Source organism: Paramisgurnus dabryanus, chromosome 3, assembly GCF_030506205.2.
Source record: "Paramisgurnus dabryanus chromosome 3, PD_genome_1.1, whole genome shotgun sequence".
In the NCBI taxonomy this organism is placed as follows: Eukaryota; Metazoa; Chordata; class Actinopteri; order Cypriniformes; family Cobitidae; genus Paramisgurnus; species Paramisgurnus dabryanus.
This window is the reverse complement of record NC_133339.1, coordinates 46333036-46344559: the sequence shown is the minus strand read 5'-3', so window position 1 is coordinate 46344559 and position 11524 is coordinate 46333036. Positions and strand designations below refer to the sequence as shown.

General features: G+C 40.6%; 1 protein-coding gene across 2 annotated transcripts in view; it reads right to left on the bottom strand.

The window, feature by feature from the left end:
• Positions 1-410: 410 nt before the first annotated feature.
• Positions 411-11524, bottom strand: part of helz (helicase with zinc finger) — an 85186-nt gene continuing 74072 nt past the window's right edge. Inside the window, exons 24-31 of one of the 2 annotated variants that reach the window (XM_065263375.2) lie at positions 8985-9163; positions 5686-5884; positions 5473-5555; positions 4853-5315; positions 2511-2745; positions 1915-2410; positions 1610-1838; positions 411-1499 (exon numbers count right to left, since the gene is read on the bottom strand). In XM_065263375.2, coding sequence (XP_065119447.1) covers positions 1147-1499; positions 1610-1838; positions 1915-2410; positions 2511-2745; positions 4853-5315; positions 5473-5555; positions 5686-5884; positions 8985-9163 — 2237 coding nt within the window. In that variant the 3' untranslated portion in view covers positions 411-1146. The remainder of the gene's footprint in view (positions 1500-1609; positions 1839-1914; positions 2411-2510; positions 2746-4852; positions 5316-5472; positions 5556-5685; positions 5885-8984; positions 9164-11524) is intronic. The other variant, XM_065263376.2, reaches the window with a different exon arrangement.

The window sequence follows — 11524 nt, the reverse complement described above, 5'->3', positions numbered from 1 at the left end:
TCACTTTCTGCAACCAGTTTGGCTCCGCCCACAAAAAACATCATCTCTGTTTGCATACACGAAATTGGTGTATTAGGGTGGGGGATTTTAAACAAGTGGTTTTGCACCTATTTGGCTCCCCCTACTGGCTTAACTTGCAATCTCTTTACTGATTGGCTGACTTTGCTGCCACTCAAAAAATGTAGCCAATTATTTTAAAGTGGAGGGGCAGTGAGATGCCTGTGATGTCATAAGCATCAGTTTTTCAGATTGAGCCGTTTTCTGGCTGACATTTCTAAAAGAGGAATTTCTATGAGACTGAGATGTTAAGCATGTCTAGCACTTTTTGTATGCTTGTGAATGCGGGTAGAATTCCATTATTCAACAAAGACAAGATAAAAATGGTTTTTCATTCTCTGTCCCCTTTAAAAAAAAACTTTCTAGGGCCTTGAATCCCCCCCCAAACTTTCAAGGATATCAAGGACCTGTGGGAACCGTGTCATTTTGTCCCCATTTTGATTCTGTATACACTGATATGTGCAAGTAAAAGAAAAAGGCCAAGACTTTTGATCTCATGTATTCATTTATTCATATGTACAGTTCTGAGAAAAGTCTGTCTACATCTATACAACTTTTTATAATATTTTTGATCCGAGTCAATTCACCACTCAGCTGCAAGCACGAGAAAACACACCAATAATGATCAAGAAACTAAACATCAGAAAAAAATGCCAGCTGGGAGAAATCACTTCAACAGGTTTTACTTCTGGGAGTGGATGCAAAGAGAGAGAGAGCAGACAAAATTACAGGAGACGGGCAGCTCAGTGGTCAACCAATTCATGGTGTTTTTAAAAATCTTTTATCTTCCATAAATCTTTTTTTTTTGTTGTTTTTTTAAAACGTTTTTCCTGAAATGTTTTGGTATTCATGATATATATATTTATATATCTATATATGTATATGTATATGCTGATTCGGTTTGTAAAATCACAGATGCCAAACTGTAAAAGAACCAACGAGTACTAAAGCGAGTAAAAAATAATAAAACGCAAAATTGTCTAACTAACCCACAAAATCAAGACATTTTTATAGTTTTTTTTAGATTGTTATTCTATTTTTTTCAATCGTTTTCTTTTTAACTGGTGTATATAGCTCATATATATTGACTTATTTAAAATACGTGTAATAGCCATTGCTACTGTTTGAACTGCCTATGCTAAGTTCCTGTAACAGAGAGATGGGGTCACTGTTCTTCTTGACCTGCTCGGGCACCGGGCGGGGCTTCGGAGGGGCACGAAGGGCGCTGGCGTAGGACATGGTCGGGGGTTTGGGGTTGCCGGGCCTCTGGGGGGCTCCCGGGCTGCCGTTTCCCCCTCCTGGATCTGGCGGGGTTTGCTTGCTGGGCATGAGGGGTGGAAACTGTCCGTGGTGCTGGAGGGACGCGGCACTAACGGGATGAGGTGACTGCGGGAGACACTCGGCCTTGACGTGTTCATCTGGGACGCTCATTGCCTTTGAAACTGAGGGACAATTACAACATGTCATTATTAGTTAATAAGGTCAAATGACAATGTAATAATAATAAACACTCTTGGATCGAAAGCAAAAACAGAAATGCAATGATACACACCTAAAACCTCCCGGTGCGGGACAAGGTGGCTCGCTCCGTTACATGGAATGTTGTGGAGAGGAGCGGAGGCCGGGCCAGGACCGCTGCTGCCCAGCCATAAGTCTGCTGTTGGGTATCTGTAGGAGGGTGCGGGGTGGTCCTGAGGATCCTGACTGTCCGGATACGGCTGTGGGGAACTGGAGGAGATCCTCCTCTGGTAGAGGGGCCGCCCGGGACCCCGTGGTTCATACTGAAGGAAGAAAGACAAAGGAGATGAGCAAATGAGCAGAGAGACCTGGCAACCCAAACAGATCACAAGTCCTCACCTCTTCTACGCTGTGCAGGCTGTTCTGCGCCGCCTGAAGTTGCTGTTTCTGCTGCTGGTGGTGCTGGAGCTGCGTGAGAGGACCATGTTCTTGTCTGTGAGCCATTGCCTGCAGGCCAAACGGCAAACCGTGTCCCAGCACGTGGCTCTGGGGCAGATTGGGGTGAGGCCAGTGAGCTTCCTTCAGGAGGTACTTCACCGGAAGAGCGCCCGGTGCTGTGTGCTCGGGTGGCAGAGAGAAGGACGCCTGGTTGAAGGCCTGATGCTGTTGGAAGGGCTGGCTGCTCATGGGCGGCTCTCGGCTGGTGTCGGGGTAGGAGGGCGGAGCCGGGAAATGGTTGGGATTGCCGGATGAGGAGGGCGACGGCAGGTCCCCGGGGCTTCGGGGCTGGACTTGGCGGTACTGAAGAAGACGAGATTGAGGAGGAGGCATGTCGGCTGGCTCGCGCTGCTCGTATTGCTCCTGAGGCAGCATCTCACGCAAAAGGCCGGGATATCTGGGAAGAGAAAGAGGGAGGTGAAAACTTGATTCACTGAACAACTTAGACCCAAACACTTATATAAAGCAATGAATACAAGTAAAAAGTCTCTTGTAACCTGGGCATGACATTTCTGGGCTCTTCCTCTGCAGCAGGACCCAGACCCCAGCCGGCTCGAAGAAGCTGCTGAGGGAGTCGCAGGCCCGGCTGACTGAGATGAGCCAACTGTTGCGGCAGAGGGAAGGGAGCCACTCCAGGCTGCAGGAAGGGTGCATGTTCACCCCACTGACCCACACGAGTGTGTTGTTGCTGCTGGGGGCCCAGAGCATCCAACCCTGAAGAAACCTGACCATCTGTGACAACACAACAAACAACAGTGAGAAACACACCAGGCCACTTCACCAAAACTTACTTCAGTACACAAACTCATTTAAGTTTTGATATTAAAGGGCACCTATTATGCAAAATCTATAATGTGTGTTAGGAGTGAACCCACATTCTTTTTTTTTAATCCTCATTCAACCAAAGCAGTCTCATTAGACATGCCGTTTTGATTCGCTTTTAAATGTGATGTCACACTGATAAAGCCCCGCCCACAGCCACTAACTGACAGTCCTGCATTACCATAGTTTCCGCTCTCAGCGAGTTGTATGCTGTCCGCCATATCTCAATAGTGAGATACTATTGTCTTATGTTGCGTTTACACCAGCCGCTGTAGAGGCGGCAAAAATTCGCTATTCCCGCGTAGTTGTACGCTTGAACATTTGAGTTTACTCGCTTCATTCGTGCCTGAAAGCCGCGCGTGAAATTCTAGTCATTCGAGACATTCACATGGAAATCACGTCACTACTACAGCAAGGTCCTGATTGGTTAACGCGGTGCGGAAATCCGCCGAAGTTCAGATTTTTCAACTTGCGCGTTTCCCGCGGCAACATTCAATTCCACAGGATGCCTAATCGCGTCTTTGCATTGACTTAACATGTAAATCACCCGCACTTGCCGCCTCTACCACAGTTGGTGTAAACGCAGCATTAGACTGTGTTTAAAGGAATCAGATCTAGTTTAACTAAACGTGAGGGAGGGATGAGCTGTAGCTCATTTGCATTTAAAGGTACACACACGAAAATGACATTATGCTATAATAAATTATCTGTGCGGTATTTTAAGCTGAAACTTCACAGACACATTCTTGGCACACCTGAGACTTACTGTACGTTCACACCAGATGAGGAGAAAAAAAATCGCACTATTCGTAGTTGGAAGCTTGAACATTTTAAGTTAACTTGCTTCATTTGCGCACTAATATGCGCAATTTGACGGATTAGCTATCTTGTAGTCTCAATATGTATGTTTATAGCTCAAATTGATTAAAGAGCATTTTTTACGTCGTACTGCTCCAGGTGTCCACATACTGTACAGCGACAATGATTTTGTCCTCCTTTGTTGTTTCGCATTTCGGATTAGCTCGCTAAGTCTTAATCATGTCATTACTAGAGCAAGCTCCTGATTGGTTAACACGGTGCGAATATCCGACAAAGTTCAGATTTTTCAACTCATGCGATTTGCACAAAATGCTCAATTTGTGCCGCAGGATGTCTATCGCAGCATTGCATTGCATTGATGTAAACCACTCGCGCTTCACGATTCATCCGATGTGAACGCGCACCATTATATTATATCTTGTAAAAATGTGCATAATAGGTGACCTTTATCCCTGCTTAAAGGGATAGTTCACCCAAAAATGAAAATTCTGTCATCATTTACTGACTCTCATGTTGTTACAAACCTTTAAAAATGTCTTTGGTCTGATGAATGCAAAGGAAGATATTTTGAGAAATGTTTGTAACCAAACCATACTAGGAAAAAAATACTATGGAAGTAAAATGGGTTCACAAAAAGTCTTAAAATATCTTCGGTTGTGTTCATCAGAACAAAGAAATTTATGCGGGTTTGTAACAACATGAGGATGAGAAAATGATGACAGAATTTTCATTTTTGGGTGAACTATCCCTTTAACATCTATATCTAAACTTCCTATTTAGGATAAAAATGTTCTATTACTTCATTACCAAATAACAAAATGATAAAATAAAGCAAATGTTGATACATTTTTTAGATCTGGGAATAAAGAATTAAACAGATTCGCAAAAAATATACAATGTACGGTAAATATTATGCATGCAATAATAAAAACTACAAAACATTGCAGTGGAAGATTTAAATTCATCAGAAGGTTCTTACATTTAATGCATTTCATTTGTTTTTATCATTTAGATTTGTTATGAACAGGCCTCTTTATTTTCCTCTTTATTAAAAATTTCACAAATCCTCTGGCACAACACTGAGGGAATTCCTAAGTCTGGAACATGTATCAAATCTAATCGCCAATAACAAAGCGTGCCAATCTAATCCATTACAACTGCTGGCAGAGGAAACCCAATTCACAGCAGATATGCTTACCCAGAGTATCACCCAACAGAGAGTCCAAACTCTCCTCTCCAAAGCTGTTGAGACGCAGAGGCTGCTGATGCGACTGTGGGGGCAGACCTCTCACAACACCTTTCAGATCTTCAGACACCCCTCCGGAAACCGGCCCCATCGAGACGTCGCCGCCCTCCAATCCCTCCAGCACCGGAGACTGCAGTCCACGGTGTGCCATCGGAGGCCCGCTGAAGAACGACGGGGGAAAGGAGGCGGCCTGGGGGTGCATGGGGGTCTGCATACGGAGAGGAGGTCTGGCCAGTCCGTACTGCTGTGGAAATGGACTGTTTCCGTGGTGTGGGGGAAAACCGGGATGCGGCGGCCCCATGTGGAAGTTGAGGGCCCTTTGAGCCTGCGGGTCTTTGCGCATAAGGCGGCTGGCGGGGAAACCCATGCTCGACTGGGGTTCGGGACTTTTGTTCTGCACCGCCTCTGGGTCTCCCTGCAGAGCAGAGAGAGTTCGATCAATACCGACACGAAACACTTATCAAGTGGGAATTTAAAGATGGATGGTTACAAGTAAAGGGGAGTGGACTCCTCTGATTTATTTAATATTAAATAGGAAAAGACACAAGATGGATCAGGCAGATAGATGGTACCTGTTTTTCTTTCAGCTCAGGTGCTTTCCTCTCGGGTGTTAGCAGCCTGCAATGCTCCGGTTTTCCATTTATGTCCATTTTTCCTAAAGAAAGACAGGAAATCAGTACAGTACAAATTAAGTTATATATCAAAATAACATGTTGCCAGTGCAATGCTCTAATAGCAGAGTTACAGAAACTCTTGGTGAAAACCAGTAATAATGTATGTGATACCATTCCCGCTTGGCTCCTGTAGCAGCTCCTTGTCCGTGCCGGGCTGCTGGTTCAGACCGAGAGGTGACGGGTGATTGAATCCATACAGCACAGGTGAGGTTCGACTGGCCGCCGGTCGCAGGTAGGCCGCCATGGTGGCTGGATGACTCATGATGCGAGGATCCATAGGGAAACGACTCTGATAGCCTGGCCACGGCAACTGATGATGAAAAGATGTTGATGGTCATACACTTTTTTAGGAATTGTAAAACACACAGGGCTAGATTTCTAATAAAGCTACATTTTTACATTAAATGGGTCATGACATTGGGATTCAAATTTGCCTTGGTCCTTTGACATACAACAGATCTTCGTATCATTAATACAACCTGCTCGTTTCATATCTTAAAACGCCCTTCTTTTTAATAACGAAAACATTTATGCAATCGCTCTCTTATTTATTTGGCTCCGCCCACTGGTGTCACAGGAGCGACTGCAATTGGATACTATTGTCTGCAGGAGTAGTTGTTTACAATCATGATAAGATAAAATAAAATAAAAAAACAGATTAGTGGGCTGTGGAAAATTAGCGACTTTGCAAGGCTTCTGAATTATTCATTTATATGCCAAAAATTTTTATGGTTGTGCTTGTGAGACAAAAATTTAGCTTAAAAGCTGTATCCGTAGTGAAATTGCAGTATTAGCCGCGGCATGCATGCTGTCAATCATAGAAGTGGGTGGGACCATAGATATGTATAAAGGCTAGATGTGTTACGGCAGTCTCTAACGTCATCACCAGGCGGCCATCTTAACACGGGAAGCTCGCTCACTCGTAACATTGAGTTTAATCGTGCAGGAACTTTTAATTGACCATAACTTGCTCACAAATGTTATAATCGTGGCTATAATTCTGGATGCTACGGAGCCCCTCTGGTCACTCCTTGGAAAAAAGAAAACAATCCGTGATCATGGTTTTGTAATTTGTCCCCTCAGTTTATAAACCATACTCACAGATTATTAAACCGTTCCCTCAGTTTTACAAACCGTGTGCTCGGATTAATAAACCGTACCCTCAGTTTTTGCAATCCGAACCCACGAATTTATAAACCATGTACTTTGTATATTTCATTAGCAAAGTACGTAAATAAAATTACTCGTACTTCACACTTACGAGGATTTTTGAAGAGCTTCTGAAGTGTTTGTTGTCTACAAAAATACGAAATTTCATCCGCTGCTGAATAAAACCTGTTTGCTTTGTTTATTATTAAATTAACATATGATCTACTTTTTTTGCCTATATTTACTCAAATAATACAATGTAAAAATGTTTGATTGTTGATGTTAAGTTGATGTTAAATACATAAAATATACATTTTAAATGAGCAATTATTATTATACGTTTTACAACGTGTAAATATTTAAGTGTAACATTCTCATATATATTGAGAATCAGATAAAACAATATTGATTTACAATAATTAAGAATATATGTAGCCTATATAAAACTTATATGTATATAATTGTGCAGCTCTTAATAATCTTTTAATCTTACTTAATGAGCTGATGTTAAATACATAAAATATGAGCAATTAAAAACGAAAATATATAACCAGCCTAAGTGTGCCATTCTCAAATATATTGATTAAAATGTATAAGAAATATTAAGGATATGTAGAAATCATTTGTTAGTTAAATACTTATTTAATTTGATGAATAAATCTAAATAACATCTGTACATTTTACGCAAGGAATAATTGACGACGGGCCATTGAATCATAAGAAAAGAATGCACACCCAAGGGGCAATGCGGCACGACGCGAAGCGGGTGTGCATTATTTTCTTATAATTCAAAGGACCGGAGTCAATTATTCCTCTTATACCACGGTTACCACAAATATTGCTCTGGTGCCCATTTTTAAGACATTTGATAAGTTAGATGTGCAGTTATCAGAAATTAATGCATACCCACGGAACATTTCTCAGCCAATCAGAACACAGCATTCAACAGACCCGTGGTATAAACAAAGATATCCGTTTACTGTAGCATCCAATTAAAATATTTCGTAAATATTACATACAACGTAAAGCACGCTTCCAGTTAAGAACGTATAAAACAGCTTAACACAGTTAAAACTTTATTAATTTCCGAAAATATCAAACATCTATAGGAAGCTTGGAAAGCATGAATAAAAGCAACAAAGCGATTTCTAAAATGAGGGAGGGGCTACAAATCCAGTTTGCAAAACTGTAAGAACGGATTGCAAAAGTGTGCACACTGTTTATAAATTTGTGGGTATGGATTGCAAAAACTGAGGGTACGGTTTATTAATCCGAGCGCACGGTTGGTAAAACTGAGGGGACGAATTACAAAACCGTGATCACGGATTGTTTTTGTTTTCCAAGGGGTGACCAGAGGGGCTCCGTAGGATGCTTTAACATTTGAAAATCGCTAAAAAAAAATAAGCAAGTTATGGTCATTAAAATGTACCTGCACCATTAAACTCATTGTTACGAGTGAGCGAGCTCCCCGTGTTAAGATGGCCACCAAATGCGGACGTTCCACTCAATTGGCCAGCAGTGCAGGTAAGACATCTACTGTAGCCTTTATAAATATCTATGGGTGGGACACCGAGCAAGGCTGAACGCTCTTAAAGGGATAGTTCACCCAAAAATGAAAATTAATTTACGCGCTCTCAGTTTGTTACAAACCTATATACTTTTTTTCTGAAGAACACGAAGGAAGATATTTTGAGAAAATTTGTGACCAAACCGATTATTATTATCCCCATTCACTTCCATAGTAGGAAAAATACTATTGAAGTGAATGGGGCTCACGAACAGTTTGGGTGAACTATCCCTTTAAAGAGAAAGCACACAAACCATATAAAATACTGTATATATATTAAATAAAAAATTTGGCAAAAAACACCTTAGGAAACATAATAAAAACACAGGTCAGGACCACTTTAACATTTATGGATTTGGCAGACACTTATCCAAAACAACAATGCATTCAAGATATCTTTTTGTTAGTATCTGGGAATTAAATCCCTGACCTTTGCACCACCAATTAAGCTAACAAGAACATTATCTGAACTGCACGAACAATTCAGAGGCATTTATTTCATGCCATTAAATAAATGTTTGGACTGATCCATTAAAAGATGTTTACTTTGTAATTCAAACTAAAATCAATAAGACAACCAACCAATTGAATCTATCAAGATTGACATTTAGCCAAATGGAAACACAAGCAATAACAACCTGGCCTAAATTCTTCAAGTGTTTAGGACCTCAAAGGACGTGTGTCCTGAACTTACGGGTAGAGGCATGGGCATGACCATATTGCCCCCGTAGACAGCAGGCACATACAAGATGCTGGCTCCAGGGTCGATTCTTTGAACAGGACTTGGAGATTTCCCGGAGGATGGAGCTCCTGGCCCTGGCGGGGTGAAGGCCTGAATGGGGTTGCCCATCAAAACAGCAGCGCTCGGCTGAACTGAAGATAAAGACAAAAGTAAATTGAAACGGAGATGATGAGAATCAAAACACTCAAGGCCTTTAGTTAATAAATGATATCAGCTGATGGTATCAAACATAATGTTATTTAACAATTATAGAGCTTAGAGGTAAAACAATGCATTGAAATAGCATTACGACTCTACTGTTCACAATAACGCATGCAAAGACAATAAAAGTGATGCATTTAATTGTGACATCTGTAATGAATACTGATGAGAAATTCCTCTGCTTTCTACTGTGACCCATTTATATTGCGTTCACTACCAAAAGCTGTATTGATTTATCAATACTAAAAAAATAAAAATTTATATTTCCTGTGTTTCAAGGACAACATTTCCTTTCTGCTAATATTGGACATGTGATAAAACAATTTAAGCAGGTGAAATTGGGCTGGACACTACTGCACACTAAAAAAACGTGTTATCATCATCATCATCATCATCATACCAGACACAGACCTGCACTTCAAGCTCAAGTGTGAAACTAATACATCCCAATCTGTACCAATTTCAGGGTCATGGCTGCCTCAGATTGAACCACTGCTATGCATTCATATCTGAAATGTCCTCGCACACACACCTGGCTCAAGACATTCACCCAGACAAGGGAGTAATTCATAGAGAATTGGAGGTGCTGCTGCTCATTACTGGTAAGAGGGCATTTAGGTTGGGCAAGACGTGAGGTTGGAGGAAGCTAGATCCACTTGACTGATCTCATCTCATCTATCTCCTCTTTATCCCACATATTTTCTTTTGCCGTTGATGGTCGCTCAAGCAGTGATCTACAAACTACTGACCTCAATTTGTCCTGACAGTCCTGTCAAATCACACCAATAATATCCCCAAAGTGCCCAATCAGAGGTCAAAGGCCGCAAAAATGTCTGTGGCCAATATTGCGGTACTTTGTGTTTAGTGTATTGCCACCTTTTACTGGTTTGGTTTTGGTCAGCGCTGGTCTGGTATGCATTTTATACGAAGCATGAATTTTTTATTCATTTATTATTTTGGGATATTAGCCTTTGTCTGCCTGCTTCTGTTGCCTCTAGAAAAAAACATATTACCACTAAACTTTGAAATTATTAAAAAAAAAATGTTTTTATTATGATTATGTTTACAATCATCAATATGTGACCCTGGATCACAAAACCAGTCGTAAGGGTCATTGTTTTTAAATTGAGATTTACAAATCACTTGGAAGATATAAAAATAAGCTTTCCATTGATGCATTGTTTAAAAGGATAGGACAATACTTTGATACTTTTTGAAAATCTGGAATCAGAAAAAATATTGAGAAAATCGCCTTTCAAGTTGTCCAAATAAAGTCCTTATCAACACATACATAACGATACATACAGTTTTTTATATATATATTTATGCTAGGAAATTTACAAAAATATCTTCATGCTAAAAAAATGCTTGGGTGATCACCCCCCCCCCCAAAAAAAAACACTGGGTTGAGCCTTTTGGGTAATTTAATTTGGTTATTTTCTCAGTCTCGGGTAGTTTTTTGACTGGTTTTGTGTAACCCAGACATTGGGTTAATATTTGGGTGGTTTTCACTGACAGTTGAATTAAGGGACCCCTTTTTTTGGGTCAAATTAACTCTGTGTGTGGTGCTGTTTGAATTCACTTCAGGTGGAGACGCAGCTGTTTTTACACAGACATGTTTTGTTAGATTTATGTGGATAAACAAGGTTCGTATGAATATATTTATCCATAAAAACCATAAAAGTTTACTAGAAAAAGCAAATACATGACGTTAAACGTTATTACATGCACCGCTATGGTAATAAGCAGTTCCAGAGGTGGACACTTCTTGAGTATTTTAAGTAAATTTTCCAAGCATCTGTGCTTTATCAAAGTGTTAAAAAAATGTACTTTACTAAAAAATGTTCACTACATTCTAAAGCATAGAATCATGCTGTGTATAGACCAATTTCGAGTAGCCGCCCCATTACGTCACTGCAAGCTGCAATGTGGTTGCAGGAAAACAGTGGAAATGAATTCGACACGAGTGAAACGAACAAGATAACTCACTAGAAAATGTCCTGTTGTGCTGTTAAGTGTCAGAATAGGAATGCCAAAAAAGATGTCTTTCATTTTTATACCACGGTCAAAGACACAATTTGAAGATAAACGTAGGTGTTTATGTTTGCAATAAGCCCTTAAACGGACAGACTGGAGCGATGAAATCATCTGGAAATCTATTAATAATAAGAATAGAAAGAAAAAATAGAGAAGATGTCCGTTGTTCTGTCGAAGTCTGTTCCCTCCATGTGTTTCTTATAGCGTTTTTATCACGTTACATTTATAATTTATTCAGAATAAATTCCTAAATC